This window comes from Telmatherina bonti, assembly GCF_933228915.1.
Source record: "Telmatherina bonti genome assembly, chromosome: 7".
Lineage (NCBI taxonomy): Eukaryota > Metazoa > Chordata > Actinopteri > Atheriniformes > Telmatherinidae > Telmatherina > Telmatherina bonti.
The window spans coordinates 7,393,202-7,417,334 of record NC_136625.1 but is presented as its reverse complement, the minus strand read 5'-3'; the positions used below and the strand labels follow the sequence as shown (position 1 = coordinate 7,417,334).

General features: G+C 46.1%; 1 protein-coding gene across 1 annotated transcript in view; it reads right to left on the bottom strand.

Annotated features, from left to right (window-relative positions):
• adcy8 (adenylate cyclase 8 (brain)) overlaps nt 1-23,597 on the bottom strand; it is a gene marked incomplete at both ends in the record, with an annotated part of 149,897 nt that extends 126,300 nt beyond the window's left edge. Inside the window, one exon of the mRNA XM_079244347.1 lies at nt 22,677-23,597. Within this exon, the coding sequence (XP_079100473.1) occupies nt 22,677-23,597 (921 nt within the window). The remainder of the gene's footprint in view (nt 1-22,676) is intronic.
• Nucleotides 23,598-24,133: the final 536 nt, after the last annotated feature.

Genomic DNA, 24,133 nt, shown 5'->3' with positions numbered 1-24,133 from the left:
ATGAAGAATTTTTCTGGCATTTATAACCCTTTCAGAAATCTGCTTCACTAAACAAAAACCTCCAGAAAACCACGAATCAACATGTTGATGTTATCAATGCAAAGATTCATGTTGCTGAACTGAAACAGAGAAAAGCTGCAGAGCTTTCAGTAAAGCAATAGCTTGGCCTTTTCAGTCAGGCACATTTAGGAACAGCCTGGCACTGAGTGAGGTCATTGTCTCTGTCTTTAAAATCATGTCTTTCTCTTCTTTTGCAATGTAATGTTTTATTTTAGATGCCAAGAAGCTAAAAAGTGGACAAAAACACACAAGAAGACTCATCTCTGGCTGTTGACAGTTCATAAGAGCCAGACAGAAAAGCAAAGAAAATCCTGACTGACCCATAAAAACTTCTTCAAACATTTCTTTGTTGAAACATGCTAGAAGAAACAAGGTTCCAACTTTATCTCATTTCATTACTTATAGTATAAGTCACGGTAACAAATTTGCCACGCGATTAATTGTCTCCGAAATTATTGCGATAGACGATAACATTGCACTGAGCGATTATTGTTGTCATTTTGAGACCATTTTCAACTGAAATGATAATGCCATAATAATGCAAGTACACCCTTTCAAAGATCAACAAACTTTAATTTCTAAAGATCATTTAGCTCGATGTGCAGACTAGTTTATGCTCATCCAGTCCCCAGTCTGCTGAAACAGATCAGGGTTTCTCCTGGGGTTTTGGCAACGTAGTCTGGAACATCTGGTCTCTAAACACCATGTAACAGTTATATAATCTATGGTAAAGCTCATATAAGAGGACATGTTTGGACTTGACCAGAGGTGGAAAGGTAAAATTGATCGTCTTCAGTATGTCATTTTCCATGTCATTGTAAAGTCGTGGAAATGCCATTTGTAACATGTTTGTTCATCCAGACAGATTTTTCATGTCTTTTTTTTCCCAGCAGGGAAAACTGTAGTTGGTTTTGTTTCAAGTGCAGATGGAAGCTTGTTGTATTGACATGTTTAGTTGATATTGTCTTAACACAAATGCGGCACTCGCTCGGAGTGAAGAGAAAAAAAACACAAATGAAAATTATTGTGTCCGGAAAACTTTTTGCACGCATTTCTTTCTTATTGTGCGATTAACTGACTTATTGCTTGTTGCGACAGGCCTAATCACAGCTAACGCGTGGATCCATGCTAATGCATCTGCTACAGCGTGTAACTCATGCTTCTACCAGCTGATTTTCATGACTAACTCCTCCTGGTAATCATGGGATCTAGTAGAATTACACCCATATCACCATGTTTACATCCATCTTTCCAATCATCAGACACCTGTCTTGTCCAATCAGATCCATGTGACCAGGCAGGAGATGGGAAACTGCTCTCTGACAACACTGGGAAGTGTAGTTTTCCACTAAATGCAGTTTTATTCCCGTGGATATAAGTGTTTGGGGCTAGAAAGCAAAGTTGGAGAGATTTACATTAATTATGATTTTGGCCTTGAAACTTTAGTTTTGAATCTGCGAGATGAAAACAGAAAACATTTCAAGGTGTTTTTATGTCAGATGGCACCTGAAGTTGTGGCTGACAGGTCATTCTGAATGATCTCTTACAGAGTTGAATGTTTTGTCTGTTAGTAACTCTGATGGAGGCAGAGATTCAGCGACAGGCGAAAAACCAAACGCTTATTTAAGAAAAGCAATCTGTGATGAATAAATTGATACAAGCTGCAGCAACGATTCGCCTCGAGAAACAAGGAGACTCATCTCTGGCCGTTGACAGTTCACAAGAGCCAGTCAGAAAAGCAAAGAAAATCCTGACTGGCTGATGGTTTTCTCCCATGAAAACTTCTTCAAACATTTCTTTCTTTGCTAGAAGCAACAAAGTTTCCACTTTATCTCATTTTCATTACTTATAGAGGGAGTTGGAGCCTCTAATTCAATCTGTTGGTTTCCTTAGAGGCTATCATGAATTGGCTTTCATTATGTTTTTTTTTTTCCTGTCTGTAAAGCATCCTGAGATGGCATTGCCGTGATTTTACGCTATATAAATAAAGTTGAATTGAATCCAGGAGAAGTCCAGATAAAAGAAGAAGAAAGAACAGCCAGCTGTTTCTGCTCATTAACCCTTTAAACTCTGCCGGATCAACATCTCCCCAGTCGCCATCGCTTACATCATCAGCAGATTCTCAGGAACGCCATTAACTTTATGGACTGAATTATGATGGATAGCTGACAGTTCCGGTGATTACAGTTGTTTTCCAGCATTTTCCTGCATGGACAGCTACTATCCAGCACTAAATTTAGCATTTATTCCATAGGCTGTATATAAAAGATGAGTGGAGCATCAGTGATGTCGACCGCAGGTTTCTGAAGAGCTGAATTGAAGCTCATTGGTGGTTCTTATCGTCGCCATCTTGGCAGGGGCATGCGTGTCTTCTCGCCCGGAAAATACAAATATGGGCAAAGAGGTGGAGCTGAGAGGGGGGCTGTGAGCGTCATGGTGGATGATTGACATCTAGCAAACTGAGCTAGCGTGGTGCTAACAAGAGCTAACCAGCTAAAAACTACGGTTGTTCTACGTTCCTCTTCTTGCAGCGGAAAATCAGGTACCTGTCAATCAAAAGCACACGTCCCTAAATATGTCAAATCTCCAGAATAAATTACTTCTAAACGAAGGCGTTAGAAAAAAAATTCACTCCCCCCAGAGTTGTTTCATTTCATTTTCTGAACCGCTTTAATCCAATTCAGGGTCGCGGGGAAGCTGGAGCCTATCCCAGCTGGCTCTGGGCGACAGGCAGGGTACACCCTGGACAGCTCGCCAGTCCATCGCCCCCACAGTTGTCATGAAGATATTAAAGCTAAAACATTTCTTGTACCAGGCTGTAAACATGTTTTTTAACATGGGACTATTTTGACCCAGAAACTAGAATGGAGCCAATACCTGTCAAACTTTCCACCAATCAGGGAGCTTAAATGGTCCTCTATGGCTGGATTAAAGCTGAGAAAAGGTCTCTGGTGCTAACAGAAGAATAAAGGACCAGAACACAAACCGACAGTGGACAGGACACATGAACAGGAGTACTGACAAACATGAGCACGCAGTTAGCATACGTTATATTATGTCCTATGCTGGCAGTTGTATAATTATTATGCGTATGTGAAGTATGTTACAGCAGGAGTATTTTTTGGGTTGTTTTTCTGTGCAGGTTTTGTGTCCTGCTCCTGCCTGGTTTGGCTTCCAGCTGCTGATCTGATGGCTCATGCAGCACACCTGGGACTACTGATTGGTCCTTCCATTAAAGCTGGATCTGCTCTTCCGCTGGTGCCACTTTGTCTGCTTCACAGTGGCGCCATTTGGCCAACTAAACATCTAAATCAGGAGTGTCCAAAGTCGGTCCTCGAGGGCCGCTGTCCTGCAGGTTTCCCATGTATTCCTGTTCCAACACATCTAGCTTCCACTAAATGGATCAAACAGCCAATGACGTGCACAACTGATTAAGCTCTACTACTAATTAATTTGAATCAGGTGTGTCTGAGCAGGGATACATAGAAAACCTGCAGGATTCTGGCCCTCGAGGACCGGAGCTGGACACCTCTGGTCTAAATGAAGTCTTGTTGTTAATCTTTTCCATTTTTGCCAGTTCTGGTCAGAAAACTCCCATTATCAGTCAGTAACTCCTGTGGGTTTGGCCAGTGGTGTAGTCCACAGTACAGGCAGAGTAAACACACTTCTTTTTCAGTCAGCATTGAATAAACCCACTTCTAAACCCCCCGTGATGCTGCTTTTACAATTCCAAACGTCCCTACACATGTAGCTACGTTTCCCAGCAGCTCAGCTAAGGTTAGCCATGCTACACATGTGCAGTTAGCCATCAGCTGTGTCAACCTTAGCCTGAACATAGACATAATAAAGATATATGTATATATGTCTATGAGCCTGTCTCTCACTTGTCTATCCTCAGATTAAGAGACATGACTTCTTCAATTTCCAGTTCTGTAAAGACGAGAATGATCCATGAAAAGCTTGGACCAAAACAAATCTGCATTTCTATATGCAAGGAACAATTACACGTTTTTTATTTCATATTCAATCACATGACAGCTCTGTGTTTTTAGGTGTCACATATGATGTAAACATGTAAACATGCTTTCTCACCACCTCGATCAGCTGCTTATTAAAACCGTTTGATCAACCCGCATCAGCAACCTTCCAATCACATCAAGTGTCCGACCAATTCCACAGCATTCCTCCAAGTCCCATGACTTCGGGGAGAAGTCATAAGAAGAAAATTATGCCTGGATGATGCATCAAACAAGCTACAAGTTGTCCCCTTCCAAGAGAACAAAAGACGTCATTCTGTTCTCGTTGCCTTGACAACAAGGAAAACGATCACTTCTCGCAGCCAATCTAATGAAGACACTATGAGTGACTTAAAGAGTAAAGCATCAGAATATGGATGGGAAAGTCCAAAAGAAGTGAAGTTTGTATCTGACTCTGATTTAAAATGGCTGAGCTAAAAAAAATTAATAAACTGGCCTCGGAGTTTTAAGGGTTAATCTTATTGCATGTTTGACGTCTGCAAACTGACAGACTCCAGACGCATCTAAATATGAAGCACCTGCTTTTCCTTCAAACTAAAACCTCGAACACGAGCTTTCCATTATGCGTCACGCGAGCGCTGATGAAGCGAGTTCTGATGACGCTCGGCTTGCGTGACGCAGCCAGAAAACCCAATAAGTTCGGCAATTTGCCTCCAAACAACTTATTCCTGTTATATTTACCAGCAGAGATACAATAAGCTTTAATGTGTTGTGTCAGCAGTTTGGTGGGGAGGCTTATATTGAGATGAATGTCTGGCTGCCTGGCTGGTAATACAAAGAGGATGGGGGGGGGGGGGGGGGGGGGGGCTTGACTCAGCGTTTGGCAAGAAAAAGGGAATGACTTCCAGGTAACTTTAGAGGTCGATCAACCCTGCTGAACACGCTGGACTAAAATGGAAACACTTTGATTTACATTTAAGCTTTAAGAAAAGCTTTATATGAAAGAAAGTTCGGTAAAAGAAATAATGGAAAAAAAAAGATTCCCCCCCCCCCGTTCCAGGACGGACTTTGCTGCACAAAGTGTGATTTATCTGGTACAGACTCTCCTCTGGCACTTAAAGTCCACAAAAAAGGTTTAAAAGCCCAGAGCACAGAGCGAAGAGAGGAAGAAATGAGCCGCTACCGAGCATCTTTACAACCCAGACTCGGGCTGTAATTCCTCCAGACAGACTATTTCATCTGGTCTCGAAGGGACGAGGCCAGGGGAGTCAACAAGGTGAGAAAAACTGTGGTTGGGGATCAGAAATGAGCCGTATCCTGTGCTGAAATCTTTATTTTAATGCATCAAGATGACAGCGTTTCACAGCTTAATTTGTCCTGAAAAACGCCTTTTAGCAACAAGAGGAAGCAGAGACGGTGTGGAGTCCTGACTTTCTGCAGCTGAAATAAATCTGTTGTGTCTTCCAAAGCCATGATCACACATTGTTGCCCTGCCGGTGAGCGATCACACCACCACGCCTCAGCCAGAGCCAGCCGACACATCAGTTCACTGTGACATGCCGATATCGACGACATGATCGGTTCCTCCACGGTGTTTTGCCTCCGCCCTTCAATTTAACTAGAAACTGCTAAAGTGTTGTGTTTTCTACACAAGATTTAGCTTCAGACATTCCCAATTACTCCATTAGGACTAAACATTCGACACAAACAGAACCTGTTGATGCAGCCAGAACTTCCATCCCTTCTCCAACACACCTGAACCAGATAGCTGGATTTCCTCATCTGCATGTCATCCAGTTCTCCAGGGACCCGATAACAAGCCAATCAGCTGATCTGATCTGAGATCAATCATCTGATTCAGGTGTGCTGGATGAAGGTTGCCCCTGAAAGTTGCAGGATGGTAGCTCTTTGACAACCTTCCACTGAAAGAAGACATGAAATCTTCAGTGTTTTGCGTTGTTTGAAACACAAACTGCATTTAATTGTGTTCAGTTTTATAGAAATTAGTAATAGTAATTAATGTAATAAATTGTTTTGCACATGAAATGTGTCTTGACTTGCTTTTCTGGAATTTAAGTCCCAATCTGCTATTTAAGATTTAGTTTTATTATTATTATTTAGGATTTTATCACTAAATACAAAACACATAATAATCCTTGTTTGTATTTTATCCACCTGTTAGATAAGGATGCTGCAATTTGCTTACTTTTCTAAATTTTCTAAATGATTAGTATTAATCACAGGTCATTTTATCCCATAAAACAAAGTAGAACTTCCACACTGAGCTTTGAAAGTAAAATATACTTTTAGCTACTTACTGCAGTCTGATCTGGTAAATATTACAGATGTGTTTTGGTTTTATCACCTTTTAGATACATTCTGCTGCTTTGTGTGGGTCAGAAACTCACAGATATGCAATAGTTAAAGAAGTAGTGGCATTAAAATGACCAGCTTTTTCTTTTCCTGGCTGCTTTTCCACACCGGCTGGGCTTCGCTAACTCTCGCACATAATCAGCCTTGGAAGACTTGGAAGAAGCTTTAAATAATTTCAGAGGATGACATTTTATCCAATTCTGAAACATAGCGCCTTAAAACAAACCCTCGTTTGGATGGTTAGCTTGTAATTACTCCTCCAGAAATCTAAAACTGTTTGTTTCCTGCCCTGATTTCTGTGTTCATCCAGGACAGAAGGGATGGAAATGACAGATGTAAAGGTTTCTGTGTCTGAAGTCCTTTCTGGAAATGCCTGGGAGGTCACTGCACAGAAATGTCACTGGAAAACTCTTGCCATTAAAAGCTCAAAAAGCTCCGGCTGATGGCCCTGAGCCTTCATTAAATATTGAGAGTGGCTGAGTGCAGTGTCTGGTAACAGCAAGATTGTCTGAGATCAACCACATGAAACCGGTGAGACTGAGGAGGAGGAGGGTGAAAGAGAGGTGAGGAAGAAGAAGAGATAAAGGATGGGGATGCTTATTCCTCCTCCTGAGAGATCCGTGCCGTGTGTCTTCACTCCCACGGAAAAGATTTTTCAGAGTCAGCCTGCAGATGCTAGGCCGTTACAGAACCGACGTCTGCACAGAGAAAAGATAAAGGAAAGCCGTGGATAGATGCAGCGAAGCGAAACGTTGTCTGGAATGACAACCACTCCTTAAAGGTCACAACTACTTCAGATAGCAGAAACTGTGTCATGACCAACATGGCTGCCTATCGCTGACTAAATAAATATTCCAACCTTCCCAGCAGCCATCCTCGGAGACTGAGGGAAACAAAGTGTCAGAAACATGTTTCTGATTATTTCAGCAAACCCTGAAGCCTTCCTGATTTCTCGGTTTCTTGCTGGCAGCAGCCAGGCTTTAGCAGCAAAGAAAAAGGGTGCAACAGGTATTGCTTTGAAGCTCTGAGATTTGCTCTTTCTTCCATGTTATTTTAAAAATGCACCATTAAACCAGCGCCGGTGGTAAATAAAATGGTGTATTTAAATTTGATTATTATCAATTTCCACCTATATATGAACACTCAGCTGACAGACAACATCACTGTCTTAACTGGTGTCGACACAGTCAGACTGAAGTCATGAAATGTTCATATGAAAAATAAAAACACTGAAATTAAAAGCATCTTGCGTTGATGTGTGAACTTGTGTTTAGATACTTTAATTTCTGAGTTTTTAAATGTTGTTTTCCTTTTCATAGAATTCAATTTAACAGGGCCAACCTGTGACTGATACATAAGCTAGCAAGGATAGCAGGGTTAGCTTGTTATTGCAGAATAAGCCATAGACCAACGGAGCTAGCCTGTGGCTGCTACATAAGCTAGCAAAGCTAGAAGGTATTGATTGTGACCAATACATAAGCTAGCAAGGCTAGCAGGATTAGCTTGTGACTGCAGCAGAGCTATAGCCTGTGGCTGCTACACAGACTAGCAATGCCAGAAGGTCTCGCTTGTGACAAATACATAAGCTAGCAAGGCTAGCAGGATTAGCTTGTGACTGCAGCAGAGCTATAGCCTGTGGCTGCTACACAGACTAGCAATGCCAGAAGGTCTCGCTTGTGACAAATACATAAGCTAGCAAGGCTAGCAGGATTAGCTTGTGACTGCAGCAGAGCTATAGCCTGTGGCTGCTACACAGACTAGCAATGCCAGAAGGTCTCGCTTGTGACAAAAACATAAGCTAGCAAGGCTAGCAGGATTAGCTTGTGACTGCAGCAGAGCTATAGACCAACAAAGCTAGCCTATGGCTGCTACACAGACTAGCAATGCTAGAAGGTCTCGCTTGTGACCAATACATAAGCTAGCAAGGCTAACATGTGACATTGACATAAGCTATTGGCCAGCATCACTAGTTTGTGACTGCAAAGGTAGAAGACAGATAGAGACTTCTGCACAAAGCTAGGAGAGATATAATGTAACTGGGAAAACCAGGAGCACAATTAAAGAAAACACACATAAACACAACAGAAATTTCCAGATATTTTAAGGAGACATAATACAGTCTAAATTCATTTTCTCAACAGTAAGTGAAAAGGAGCCTGTTGGTTGTTGGATGTAAAACAGTCTATGTAAACTCCATTAAAGCCAAAGGCAACTGGTCAGACACTGGGAAGGAAGAAGAGTTGGCACAACAAAATCCAGCTAATCCACCCAATTTACATAAACACATAGCCTACTGGCCATCTCCTTCCACCACTATGTAGTGTTTAAACAGCTGCACATTATCTAGTTTTACCCTCATTTTGATTACAATAACACTTCGTTTTCTATTGCAACAATATTCCCAGGAATGGAGGTCATGAAAGGTCAGAAACTGCCAAAGGAAAAAATGTCTACATCCCAAACTCTCCAGGCCTCAATTAACATGACAGTTCAGTTAGGAAAAGACTGAATCAGTATGGCTTGTATGTTAATGCTGTAGTGAGTTCTGGTGGTTTTCCTCCAGTTCTTGTCTTATACCATCGCTTCAGTCAAACGTACAAACAGCATTTGAACAAAAGCTCCTCACCACAGCTTTTGATCACACTTCTAACTGTATGACACAGACATCAGCAAACAGAGAAGAAATTTCTTCCCTTCATGTCCTAATTGTGATTATAATTCAGGTCCAGCCAAGGACAACTGCATGGTTAAGTAAAGAGAAAGACAAGCTACAGAAACAGTGTGAGATGTGGACCGTTTCCTCTTGAAAGCTAACATCTGGTCACATAAAAACTGTTTATTGTGGACACACTCAGCTGATAAGACACAGCAGGTGGAGGGCAGAGCTGCCGTAGAAACATGCCCACGAGCCGGCGGCTGGCACCAGATGAAGAGCCGCTTCAATTATTAAGCACATCAAGCAGCACAAACACGGCAACATGCCATCACTGTGTGCAACTAAAACACACTTTTTATTTTCAAAGGCAGCTTTGAGGATCCAGCCAGTAACGCATTTTGCTCCTCGTGTTTGTTCTGCACCTTTAATGTGGAACAGAATTCCCAGATAATGGTTCATTCACGTCTGCGAATGAGGCCGTGCTGCTTAACCAAAGGGTCTGCTGGAAAATCAAAACCAGAATAAATGACAGCGCCATGCGATCAAAAGGGAGAGGCGAGGAAAATGCCTTTTTGCAAGACATCCTTCTCTTAAGGGCTCTCTAAAGGCAAGAGATTGGAAATGCATGGCTGTGTCCTCCATCTGAAATCCACACTGGCCCTTTTTTTTTTTTTTTTTTTATTATTTCCTCCTCTATCTTCTCCGTGCAGCAGGCGCTCCAGTAAGCTCGGCTTGACCTTGAAACAGGAAGCTGCAGCGAGCTTGAAGAGCAGCTAATCACTGCATGTGAAGCTCTGGCTGTGTGCGGGTGTGTGTGAGAAGACACATTGCTATTAAGTTTTATAATGCTCTTAGCTACGTGGGAACACTCCCTTGACAGCGCGTTATCGTTTACAAGCACACACTCCAGTCTGCCGACCCGAGCAACCTCATCTGTTGCTGTTTAACAGTGGATGAGGAGGTTAAATGGCTGATGAAAGCGAAAAGGCAGCCATCAAACACACCTGCGAATGGAAAAGCAAAAACAGACCCGCTTTGAGGACAACAAGCACAGAGTGGATCAGCTGGAAGAGTGTGAAGGTTTTAGGGGGAAACGTGTTGTTCGATAGTGCAGCCTTGGATGTGCCGAACGGCCCAGAGAGGCTGTAAAGAGACTGAGGCGGATCGATGGCTGTTCTGACCGTCTGACAGGAAGATTCAGGCACGGCAAAACAACAAAGCAGAGTCCAGGAAGGATTCTTAGATACCAAAAGTCTGGAGTTAAACAAAGACAGTGCAAGTTGCTGGAAGAGAGTCAGCGATGTTTAGCTGCTTGCTACGTCCACACAGACGACCTGATCATCAGCACTAAAACAAAACAAAACGACAACTGTCTAAGCTAATATCTACGTATGTATCCCAATCAGACATGCTGCATATATATGGAATATATAAGGTGACTGCGATGCCTCTCTGTGTGTAGTAACAGTTACCACAGCCACATTTCAAGAATCTTGTTTGCCTTGCAAATAATTGCAGTGTTTCTGCTGCGTTAAGTCAGCTATGGCGGGTCGCCACAGCTCTGACGGGAGCGCCACTCCTTCAAAGTGCTGACAATTAAACCGTTTCAAACTGAGCAGCATCAAAATGTCTTTACGGGACCTGCATTGCCGCCTCTGAAGCGTGGCAGTGCTCGGAGACTCTGCTGTCAGACGTCTGCTCTGCACATGAACGCAGCATGTGGGTGCCGGCAATAGGAAAGGGGCGGAGCTTGATTAAACTTCAGTAGTTGGACATTCAACAAGGTTCATACATGGGGAATCCTAAGAGAGGACACGCAGCCGATAATTTGCTTCAGGTTTTACAAGTTAAACAGACAAAAAGAAATTGATGATGAGCAAAAAAACGCGATGCTCGTAATGATGGTGCTAATGTCGGGCGGACACTGTGCGATTTTAGAACTCTGCCTGTCGGGGAAATGCTCCCACAGCACGACCGGGTTTGTCCCTCCTACTCTATCTGACCCGACGACATGTGTACTCATACTGTACGACTGCTGTCAGTCACGATTATTGACAACCACGACTACTTGTCGTGGCGTCAGTCGGTGTGTGACGGCACGACGTGCTCGAGTGTGAACAACGAAAAACAAAGGTTCCTAGTTCCTATGACAACCACAGCGTGCCTGACAACAAGATGGCGAGCAGGCAGCAAGTTGTTGCAGTTGTGTGCGCTGTCTTGTGCGCTGAAACGAAATAAAAAAAGAAAACCTCGTGTTCTCTCCATAGCTCTACTAATCTCTCTTCTAGCAGCTGTGTCCACCGCACACGTCTGAAGTTGGGGTTGCCCGCCATTGTTTAAAGCTCCACCGGTGTCTTCTGCGCAGGTGCGAACGTAGAATCGTGACGTAACACCGCTCACACTGTACGAGCTACGGCGAAAATTTCTGACATGCCAGAAGTTTGATCGGGAGGTCGCAGCATCATTGTTAGAATGTAGCAGCAATGAATCCTTCCTCGTGAGTGTTCTCGCACTGTACGGCTCCCGACCGGACATCCCGACGCTACGATGTTTCCACGATGGCGCAGCGTGGTCTGCGACAGCAAAATCGTGGTGAAATCCCCTCAAAATCGCACAGTGTCCGCCCGGCATAACGCGGCCAATGAAGTCAACACCAGTTGGCGGAAACAACGTGGGTTATCTTCTACGTATCGTCATGGTTGCACTTTCAGAAAAGCCTGTTTAAATATTTCTATAAAAAGCAACAACCAAACTGTCTTTGGACCACTGGTACCACAACGGCTGTGAAAGTTTGTCAGCTGAAGTGTGATTTAATTATTTACTTCAAGAGTTTGCATGTTCTCCCGGTGTATGTATGGGTTCTCTCCGGGTGCTCCGGCTTCCTCCCACTGTCCAAAGACATGCATGTTGGGTTCATTGGTTGCTCTAAACTCTCCCTAGGAGTGTGTGAGCTTAATAGTTGTTTGTCTTTCTGTGTGGCCCTTCAACGGGATGGACGGGACATCCGTCACAATTTTGACATTTTCATAACAAGCTCTGATTTGGCCACTAATGCTTAACATCAGGAAATCAGTCTGTTGACTTTCATTAGACTGTTTTGATCCTAAACTAAATATTTAATTGGGCAAGTCATAGAAGAAACTGAGCAGGTCTTAAGACATTAGAAATGACAAAATATTTTCATATTTTTAACAAAAGCAGGAAATGTCTCATTTCAGAAATGCACGTTAGGCACAGCTAATTACTGTTGATGAGACAATGTAACATAATTACTCATCAGAGCTGTTGCAGATTATTTTAATGGTGATAAAAGGATTTCATAACAATCTGCTGCTGCTGTATGTGGATTTGCAGGTGACATAAAACTCAAAACAGACTTTATTTGGGCAGATGTTTAATCTGCTCACACTTTAGACATCAGTATGAGTTTAGTCCAGTTCTTCCCTTTCAGGTCTGAAGATTGTAGAAGCTTTTCCTCGCTAAGTAAACCCACCCCTCCGATTTAGCTCCGTCTACATGTTGTAATATGTTAATCACATCCTTATGCAAAGAAAATTAATAAGGCCAGATTAACACTGCTTGAGTTCAGGATGTTTCAACTGGTAAAGTGCCAAGTCTTCCTATCCCCAGGAGTGCAGCATGAGCCGCCCTAATCCTGCCCCCACCGCCGCCGTCTCCGTCCAGCTGCACGCAGCTGCGCGCGCCACCGTCGCATTAAGACAGAGCACGTAAGGCGGCTGACTTCAGGTCGGCGAACACCAACTCCGAATGATAAAATAATCCCTTCCGCCTGCAGACTTTCCAGTGCTTACAGCAACGGCACAAGCAAGGACTTATCCCAGCATGAGTAGAAGCTAAATACCAGTCATGGCGAAGAACTCCTACACGTCTCTGACTTCTGCAAAATATCTCTGTCATTATCATAGCAGCAGCATCAACCAAGCAAATTCTGCAAAACAACATTTTATCCACAAGTTGGATGTATTTACACCCCGAACATGTCGTCAGGAACTTATGTTTTATTCTGGATACATACAGTTTCTAAACATATTGAAACATTTTATGGTCAAAACTTTGCTTAAAACTCCATTTTTATACGATCTGATGCTTGTCTTCTGCCCCCTGGTGGATATGTTTTGCACTACAATCGTTCTGTCACAGTAACAGCGATGAACATTTATAGTTTGTTTTTCTTCTTAAATAGTATATAATTAACATGCCGTTTTGTTTGACATTAGTTTCATTTAACAGCAACATCCATCCACTTTTCGGCTGCTTATTCGGGGTCGGGTCGCGGGGGCAGCAGCCTAAGCAGGGAAGCCCAGACTTCCCTCTCCCCAGCCACATTTGCCAACTCTGCGGGGGGATCACGAGGCGTTCCCAGTCCAGCTGAGAGATATAATCCCTCCAGCATGTCCTGGGTCTTCCCCGGGGTCGTGTCCAGAACGCCTTACCAGGGAGGTCCAGGAGGCATCCGACCAGATGCCTGAGCCACCTCAACGGGCTCCTTAACTCCTCATTTAACAGCACATTTATTCTTAAACTGCCGCACATTTCAGTTGATATTGTGCTGTTAAGATTTATCCATTTTGTTTGTTCTCTTGAGCTTCTGTGGCTGCAATCCCTTTGTTTGGATCAGCAGGGGCCCACAAGTGACAGCTAGCTAACAGGACCAGATAACTGATCAGCTGGTGTTTAACTTTCCCCTCGGGTCTCATTTGGTTTTGATCCATTTAGTCAGTTTGTCTGAGTGGGATTTTAAGTTGATATGGGCCTGATTATTCACGGTTGTTTTTATGTTTTTTCTTTTTTGGTGTTAAAGATGCATTACGTAACTTTTTTGCCTTAGAAACTTGACACAGTGACATCTATCGTGCATTTCTAGAGTCGCTGCTACCCAGCAGCGTCCTGAGGATGAGAAACTGATGCTATACAACTTTTAAATCCCAAACATGATGTGACGTTTCGCTTCACGGTATAATAAGGAACTGGCTGTTCTGAACACACAACGTCGCTGATTCAGCAAAGAAACGCAAGAAGATGAAAAGAGGCAAAACAAGAGTCATTAGATCGTCTTCTGCTGGCTGGAGAGAGCTAACAGGTCAGGTAGGAGGCAGGATGACAGAAGAATGTGTGCTCAGTCAGCCACAACATACCACACGGTAATAACCAGCATATCTACAATATTTCTGTGGTTTTTTCCCGTTTTAAAAGGTTAAATAAAAACTTCACTAGAATATAAATGGAACTTTCTCCTCACCTTTCCTTGGCCAGATTTTAAAGGATTAAAGCATGTTAATCCAGGTATTTGTAGCAGTCACTTGTTATTATATATGTATTTATATTTTTTCCCGCCAGCTTTAAAGCCGACATGTTCTGATGTTGACAAACTGTTCGTGTTAAATGACTTCACTTGTTGCTCACTTGTTGAGTTTGTCCTGGATTTACAATTTAAGTATTTTGATGTTAATTCTTCCTAGAAAAAATATCTTCTAGGGAATAAATACTAAATACACAAATCTATATACATATTTTACGTTATGTTTAAGGCTGTTTAGGGACTGAATAAAGCCTTAGGATCTGAAAAGGTAACATTTTCACCCCTTTTTTGTCAGAGGTTGGGTATTAAACTAAATGATAATCAGCATTAATCATGTATTACACTTTGTGAAACACTCATTTGACTTTTATTTAAGTTACAAGGAGTAAAAATCACAAGTTTAATCATTATAATATTATTTAGTCAGTGGAAAGAGATTAAAAGTTTACACATGGCATAAATTTTATCAGTATCAGGTCAATACAATGCAGAGTATTGGGTCGGTAGGAGTATTTAGAGTATCGGGTCGATACCTGAAACTGGTATCGGTCACAAATATTTCAGGATTTAAGGAGACGATCAGTTTGTGGACAAAAAGCAGATTTTCTTTGTTTTCTCATGAATCACTAATAAAGTTGGTCGTTCAATAAGCTTATTGAGTTTATTTTACTAATGACACTAAAAACAAAAGTGGAGTAAAACCCTCAGAGGATCCCATATCCTTTGGAAAAGCTCCACTGATCTTAATTATCTCTTCACGGCTTACTAAACCATTTAAAAGTTGGCGCCAAGTCATTTGGCAGCGAAGCTGAAACCGAAAGGCGATGGTGAGAAAACTGCAAAAAAAAAAACGCTGTTAATGGCTTCTAGGGGGTTTCGTTGGTCTTCACTGGAAAGCAGCAGGGAGAAGGGTTTTCCAGGAGAGCAGGTGGGTCGGGGGGGAGGGAGGGGTTCATGCTGTACGTGTTTCTGATCGACCACTGCTGCTTTACATCGACGTAAAGCTGACGGCGCATCAGGAACTAAGTCCATCTTTCTGATCCTTTCCGTCATCAGTGGTCTTTCTTCATTGTTGCTTTGTCACCCCCCCCCACACACACACACACACGGCGCCTCACGACATCAGCTGCTTCTCAGGAACACTCAGGAGGCTCGTCAACAACCCTCAAAAAACTCTCCAACTCAATTCCGGCTCCTTTCTGGATTCGCTCCCGTAGAAACTAATTACATCCGAACACGCTGCTTCTAACTAGTCCGACTGTTTTATGGTAAAGATGTTTTAACTCCAACGTTTCATGTGATGAACGCACGTTAAACATGGGATGGGAAACTTTCAGGCCTCCATCTTGGCTCCATGTGTGACTGTTCGGTCATGGCGCCTCCGAGCCCGGCTAACAGCGACCGCTTTAAAGCTTCTGGAACCCGGATCTTCCCCTGAAAGTCTCTCTGGTTCAGTGACTGCGAGAACAATCATGCAGCTGAAGCGCACACGGGAAGGAGGGGAGGCAGCCGAGTGCCGAGCAGCCTGCCGCATCACTTCTCCAGCCATCGATATGGCAACGCAGCGGGACGGTCGCCAGCCTCCGCTGAGGCTTCACAGCGAAGCATGACGGGATTCGGCGTGACAGCGGTGGGAGGACGAGCTCTTCTTGTCGGGCTGCACTGAGCATGCTCAGTGTGGTTTTGCAGTATTAACTGCAGACAGCAGCATGTGATGTTTCTCTGGTTTTAGAGTTTCCTGGACGTCTCTGAGCTGGACGAGTCCGAGCTGCGTCCACAGATGGCCTGAGACAAAGTCCTGACTCCAGGATTCTGTGTGATGGGCCTGTTTGGCCTTCATCTGCTCCCATCTCGCAGTAAAACTGAAGACCTGGCAACCGCTTGGCACCGTGTCTAAGGCTACGTTCACACTACAGGCTGAAGCGACTTCAATCCGGTGTTTGAACCCCGATGCAACATGTAACCGATCTTTTCTTAACAGTCTGAACGCCACAGATCTGATATTTTCTAATGCGACCCAGACCGCTTGGATATGTGGTCCTAAATCTGATACGTATCTTTTACCATGCGACTTCAGTCTGAACGGTCAGGTCGCATTCATCCGACACGCGACAAACGTCGTTATTCTGCGTTTGTTGTTTATGAACTCTTCATCGGTAAATGCGCTCACATCCCTCTCCCACCGATCCTGACTGCGACTCCGTACCTAAACGTTTCTCTCTACAGTTGTTGCTGCCACAGCTCCACAAAGACCAAAACTTTTACTTTCCTCTTCCGTAAACGTCTCCTTAAAACAAACCCATTCACCATGTTGTTGCTACGGCTGGACAAAACGTTTAAATAGCAAATGCTCTGCTGCCGTCCATGTTTAAAGACGTCACACGCTCACAGCACGTCGCCGTGTCTTCTACGCGTGCGGGACGCTTCTGGTGAGCATGAGCTTCATACAGGAGATCACATACAAGTCACGTTTGATCGGAAATGTGAACGGACTTTCAGAAATTTGGATTTTTACAAAAACATCCGATATGAGCAGCGAGCCCTGCAGTCTGAACGGAGCCTGAATGTGAGAGATGGCGCCGTCTCCAACATGTCGCGCGTAGAGACGTTCCAGCCCAGCGTGCAGCGAGCGAATGCCTCCGCTGGTCGCAGCGTTGTCGGGCCGACAGCCTCCTCCATCAGTCACCGTTTGGAAACGGAGGCCTTCGTCTTACGAGCCATCCCGTTTCTCTCGCTTCGCGCCCACTTCTGTGTCGTGTATCAGAAATTTACAAGGCTGTCAATCAATCACATGGAATCATAATACCGCAACAAAAAGTCGCATATTATCGTCAGAGACAGACGGACACACAACTCGCGCTGAAAGAGACGGGACTCCACAGTGCAGACCTGGGAGAGTCTGGGTCGACCACAGAATAAAATATCAATAAAGGATTAATATTGTTATAATTCATCTCTTGGTTGATTTCTTTTTAGTCTGATTTTAATCAACACAACTAACTCACTACGAGACACAAACTGGTTTTTATCTTCCTGCTGAGATCTTTACTGGCGTCCTGATACTTCTGCAGTTTTCTGCTTGTCAGGACGAGTAAACCTGCGATGGACCGGCGACACGTCCAGGTGTTCCCGCCTCGCTCCCAGTGATTGCTGGGATGGACTCCAGCTTCCCCGCGACCCTGGACTGGACTAACTGGTTCAGACCAACAGGGCGAGTAAAGTCTTCCTCACTGACCCGACCCAAACCGCAGCGTACAGGTGTGACAGCAACAGATCTGTCCGACCCGCGACTGACCTGGAACGACCGAAGCGACTTCGGTTCGCAGGTTCCGGTTCTGACCCGCATGGAAGGAAGCAGGAAGACTTTTCCTGCATCCAGTCCGGTTTGCAGCAAACAAATGGATCAGAACCGTTGGTGTCGACGTTTGGAACGATTCCTGAAGGCTGTTCCGACACGCCGCCAGAGACTTTCAGGGTGGAAAGACACCGTTAAGGTGGAAAGACGCCTTTAAGGTGGAAAGACACCGTTAAGGTGGAAAGACACCGTTAAGGTGGAAAGACGCCTTTAAGGTGGAAAGACGCCTTTAAGGTGGAAAGACACCGTTAAGGTGGAAAGACACCGTTAAGGTGGAAAGACGCCTTTAAGGTGGAAAGACGCCTTTAAGGTGGAAAGACACCGTTAAGGTGGAAATACACCTTTAAGGTGGAAAGACACCGTTAAGGTGGAAAGACGCCTTTAAGGTGGAAAGACACCGTTAAGGTGGAAAGATGCCTTTAAGGTGGAATGACACCATTAAGGTGGAAAGACGCCTTTAAGGTGGAAAGAGGCCTTTAAGGTGGAAAGACACCGTTAAGGTGGAAAGACGCCTTTAAGGTGGAAAGACGCCTTTAAGGTGGAAAGACACCGTTAAGGTGGAAAGACGCCTTTAAGGTGGAAAGACGCCTTTAAGGTGGAAAGACACCGTTAAGGTGGAAATACACCTTTAAGGTGGAAAGACACCGTTAAGGTGGAAAGACGCCTTTAAGGTGGAAAGACACCGTTAAGGTGGAAAGATGCCTTTAAGGTGGAAAGACACCGTTAAGGTGGAAAGACGCCTTTAAGGTGGAAAGACACCGTTAAGGTGGAAAGACACCGTTAAGGTGGAAAGACGCCTTTAAGGTGGAAAGACACCGTTAAGGTGGAAAGACACCGTTAAGGTGGAAAGACGCCTTTAAGGTGGAAAGACGCCTTTAAGGTGGAAAGACACCGTTAAGGTGGAAAGACACCGTTAAGGTGGAAAGACGCCTTTAAGGTGGAAAGACGCCTTTAAGGTGGAAAGACACCGTTAAGGTGGAAAGACACCGTTAAGGTGGAAAGACGCCTTTAAGGTGGAAAGACGCCTTTAAGGTGGAAAGACACCTTCAGGTGGAAAGAGGCCTTTAAGGTGGAAAGACACCTTCAGGTGGAAAGAGGCCTTTAAGGTGGAAAGACACCTTCAGGTGGAAAGAGGCCTTTAAGGTGGAAAGACGCCTTTAAGGTGGAAAGACACCTTCAGGTGGAAAGACGCCTTTAAGGTGGAAAAACGCCTTTAAGGTGGAAAGACGCCTTTAAGGTGGAAAGACACCTTAAGGTGGAAAGAGGCCTTTAAGGTGGAAAGACACCTTAAGTTGGAAAGAGGCCTTTAAGGTGGAAAGACACCCTAAGGTGAAATGACGCCTTTAAGGTGGAAAGACGCCTTTAAGGTGGAAAGAGGCCTTTAAGGTGGAAAGATACCTTTAAGGTGGAAAGACGCCTTTAAGGTGGAAAGAGGCCTTTAAGGTGGAAAGAGGCCTTTAAGGTGGAAAGACGCCTTTAAGGTGGAAAGAGGCCTTAAGGTGGAAAAGGTGCCTTTAAGGTGGAAAGAGGCCTTAAGGTGGAAAGACGCCTTTAAGGTGGAAAGACGCCTTTAAGGTGGAAAGAGGCCTTAAGGTGGAAAGACGCCTTTAAGGTGGAAAGAGGCCTTTAAGGTGGAAAGAGGCCTTTAAGGTGGAAAGACGCCTTTAAGGTGGAAAGACGCCTTTAAGGTGGAAAGACGCCTTTAAGGTGGAAAGAGGCCTTAAGGTGGAAAGAGGCCTTTAAGGTGGAAAGAGGCCTTTAAGGTTGCCCAGGTTACAGATCTAATGACTAACCTGAAACGAGAGGAGATCAGGAATCCAGTGCAGCGAAGCGAAGGGAACTTTGTGAACGTCTGGAGACTTTTTCACACCGCTGGACGGCAGATTCATCTGGAGGGAATGTCAGAGTGAACTGGGTCAACCTGCAGGTGTTCCAGTGTTCGGTGAGCTGGTTGCATACGAGCCAGCGGTGGTTGGGGAGGGATGTTATACGGCACAGGTCTTCATACTAACGATATATGGAACACTTTGCAATTTTCCAGGGAAAAATGAAGCATTTTTCGTTTAATTTCATTCATTGTTCACAACTAGAAAACGTCGTACCTGTGATGGGACGCCTCTAAACCTGGAACAGTCGTGGAAATTCATCTATTTATTCTATTTCTTCTGGCCTAAAACAGCCGAGTCATGCATGGAAGTGGCAGGTGAAGTTCAAGAAACGAGACCAGTCTGAACATCCAGGTTTGACTCACTGGTGTTCATCCAAATTCCCCCAACATGCCCAGTAAAACCATCCCAGCTGGTCCTGAAGCACATCCTGTTACTATAAACACAACGTTCTTCTGGATTCTGACGCCTGCTCTCATCACAACGCAGGACCAGCAGAGCAAAGCACCGCTGCCATTCATCACGATGAAGAGTCGTCCTGCATGGCAGGAGAATAAATGAGTTCTGCCGTGAGGCTGTATGTGCACGTGTCAGGAAACAGGAACGGGAATGATGAGAGCGGGGCCGATGGGAGGCTCTGGTCAGCGATGCAGAGCCAAGCTGCAGGCTGTCGTTGCTCCTGTTTGGTCTTCAGGAACCCATCCAGACCACGGCTGAGACACCTCAGAAAAGTCTGAAGGACCAGAAGCACTGAATGGTTTTGCACCACAGCTCCCAGCAGCCTCTCAGAGCTCAGATTCTACTAACTGGTCTGCAGAAGAGGCTGGAATGAAGCAGACTGAAGCCCACCAGTGCCACCATTAACCCCAACACAGCAGAACATATTTTCCCATCTGACTGGACTGTTGCTCAATCTGTACACTAATAAACCCCCTTTACAGACATGATGGTGGTATTTTCATGTTAAATAAGGATTTTTGTCATTTCTGGGGCCTGAAATCCTCAGTTTGTTCGTTTCCTGTCTGCCTGAGCTGTCGGTTAAAAGTACCAGCAACATGCCCGCCTATAAGCCGCACCCGAAGTGCCAACGTTCCCAGCAGGAACGTCATCATGCAGGGTTTACGAAGCAACAAGAAGTCCCACAAACCAGCAAGCAGATGCTTCAGAACCGGCTTTTTACTGCAGAATGATGGTTTTCCTGCTTCGCTGCCAACGCTCCGCAGGGTGTGAGTCACTGTTGTGGAATATTCTATTCTATCGATGCTACAGAGAGGACACAGCAGCCGCCGATGACGGCAGGAAGAGACGACATTTATTCCAGACTAACACAGCATCAGTGGCACAAAGGGGAAGGCCTTCTTCAGGAGAAAGCCAGTCACTTATATAGGCTCATCCCTACAGCGATACTTCTTTACATGGGCAGGCATGTCACATAATTATACACTGTCCAAGCTGACCACTGGTGTAGATGTTACTTCAGCAGATATCCATGTTTACCAGGTGCAGAAGTTGACCTTGGATCAAATCTAAGTTCTCAGAGAGATGTTGGCTCTGCAGAACGTGGACTTCACAGCGAGCTGCGGATGTAAACGGCTTCATCCTGCAACGTGCGCTGCTCTCACACCACTGCCGCTGATCTCCACCAGAAGCACAAGCAGGAGTCTTCCTCTGATGTTCTCCTGCGTCTCCGTCCAGCTGAGGTCCACGCAGCCCTTCATCATCAGCCACGCTTTCTGCAGCGTCTCCTCCTCGCTGAACATGCAGCAGCTGTGGCTGGATCAAACCAACCTGCAGGGTTTGTGCACGTCCCAGACTCACTCCTATGGATCATTCTGCTGCGTTGCAGCGAATAAGATGAAAACATCTGAACACTTTCAGCCGCAGCTTTCTCTACGTGTTTGAACCAAACCAATCACACAGTTGTGCTCCGAGGTCAGGCGGCATCAGAAAAGCATTCAGCAGACCCGCCGCGACGCCAAACATCCTGGGATTTCAGATCAACATTCAGCAAACTAAAAGTCTGATTCACATCACTTCATCAGAAAGAAAAAGAGAAAAACGAGCAAAGAAAAGAAATAAAACTTCAGATTAGAAGATTCACTGCAGTAAAAGACGCAGTGACAACAGATCCTGGGTGTTTTCAGACATTTCCAACATGAATAGAAGATTTTCCATCTCAGCTCTTTTCTCTGTCGCATCTGGAGTCTTCATGTAAACACATGATGGAGAGGAGGAGGAGCTCGCTCAAAGAAAGAGATCATGTTTCCCAGTAGGGGGCGCCCAACCTGCTCAGAGCTGGTGCTTTTCAGTGTGTGTGTGTGTGTGTGTGTGTGTGTGTGTGTGTGTGTGTGTGTGTGTGTGAGAGACTGCACCTGCTGATGGAAACATCCTGGAAATGAACGTTAGTTTCGTTCCCGTCTGAGAAAAGTTGTTTCTGAAGATGAAGATTTGCTTTCAGGATGAAGGTTGAACTCATAACGCTGAACTTTCCACTAGTGATCGTCCACATGTGTGTGTGTGTGTGTAGGGTGGATAGCTCCTGGTGCTGAAAGCTCAGCAGTCACAAACAAACTTGTAGTTATTAAAAAGCTGCAACAATAAGCCGACGTTGGCAACACCGTAAGTCTGCAGACACACACACACACACACACACACACACACACACACACACCTCCAGAAGCAGTCAGGCAGCAGAACAAGGCAGCAAAGCAGCCAAAGCACCAGCAGCTGAACCAGCAGAAAGATTTCTGCTTCCCACCACAGACACCATCAGGAAGGTGGAGATGAAGAGATAACAGGGGAAGAGGAAGAGGAGGGAGGGAGGAAGAGCAGATGGAGATGAGAGGAAGGGTTGAGGAAGAGGAGGAGGACACCAGCATGACGGAGAGAGGAAGAACAAGTGATGAAAGATGAAGAGGAGGAGGACAGCTGGAGATGAAGGCCAACCAGACTGGGAATGAGAAGGAAACTGGGAGCGGGGGGGGGGGGGGGGGGGGGGGCACAAGCACTAAGATGTGAGGATGAGGAGTGGGAGGAGAGGAAGGCGCACCTGGTTGGTGGAGAGCCGCGCGCTCTGAGAGATGAGCAGCTGCACCAGGATGTGGAGCCCCGAGGTGAGGAGGCCGGCCAGGATGGCCCAGGTGAGCGGCAGCGGCAGCATGCTGTAGGTGGCGAACAGGGTGAAGAGGACGTAGCCCACCCCGTCCCCCAGCAGCCCGTAGCCCAGCCCCGCCGCCAGGATCTGCGTGGCCATGGCCACCCACGTCACCACGCCGCTGTACTGCAGGTAGCTGTGCGACGTGGTGTCCTTCCGCACCACCACTAAGGCACAAATAACCACCTCGATGCCGGTGAAGAAGCCCAGCAGGGTCCCCTTGATGGGGTCCATCGGGGAGGAGGCCAGGGTGAGGTGCAGCACGAGCAGGGTGAGCTTGGTCACCACGTCCAGGATGTTCATCACCACCACGGACTTGCGCCTCTGGCCCAGGAAGTAGCGCTGGTACAGCCGCTCCAGGTCGCGCGACTTGAAGGCGTTCCGCAGGGTGGGGAAGATCACGCCCCGGTACGTGTAGCCCCAGTTCAGGAAGAAGTCCGAGTTGCTGGGAGCGCAGTCGATCTGCAGGAAGCCCAGGTCGCTGCTCGCGCGCTCCGGGAACACCTTGGTCCCGCCGTTGTTGTGCCGGTCTCCCACCGAGGTCCGCCCCGCGGACTGCTTCCGCGCGCCCTGGCTCGGGTCCAGGGGCTCGTCCGGCCCGATGCCTTTCCCCCCTCCCCCGCCCCCCCCGCCCTGCTCGTGGATGAAGCGCTGCTCGGTGATGTGCCGCACCGCGTTCTGCCACAGCAGCCGCTTGGGTCGCGCGCTGCCGCTCCCGCCGCTGCCGCTGCTGTTGCTGTTGTTGCTGCTGGGGGTCTTGTTGATGGTGTACAGCTCCTCGCTCGCGCTGGAGCAGCGGACCTCGGACAGCTCCATGCTCTCGCGCGTTTCTGCTCAGATCGTCTGTGTGGGTTCGCTCGTTTCCCTCACCTCCCGGCCGTCAGTCAGATCAGCGACGTCCTCTCGTGCGCATCCAACCGGGGGCGCGTGCTTTTCTCCGGGGTTGTAGCGAGAGGGGCGCGCGGGGTGAAACGCTGTCGGGGGTCATTGTCAAGGGAACGGATCCACGGGAGAAACGGCGCGTAAATCCCACCGCGGCAGTGAAGCATGTTCCACGCGGCAAGTCAGCGCGCGGCGTGTCCAAGCAGGCGCTCGAGCCACCGCGCGCCAGCAGTCGGAACCATCAGGGTGAGCCGGGATCCGCGAGGAGCGAGGCTGGGGTCGGCTGTGCGCGCGGCGCGCGGGTGTGGGGTGTCAGGAGCGGCTCGTGCGTCGTTGGCACAACTGGATCTGATCACTTCTCCATCCTCTGCCAGCTGTGCCTCCGCGCGCGCGCTAACAGGAAGACAAGAAGTAGAAGAAGAAAAAGCTCCAGCTGGTAATCCAAATGTTCTGGTCAAACTGGGAACCAG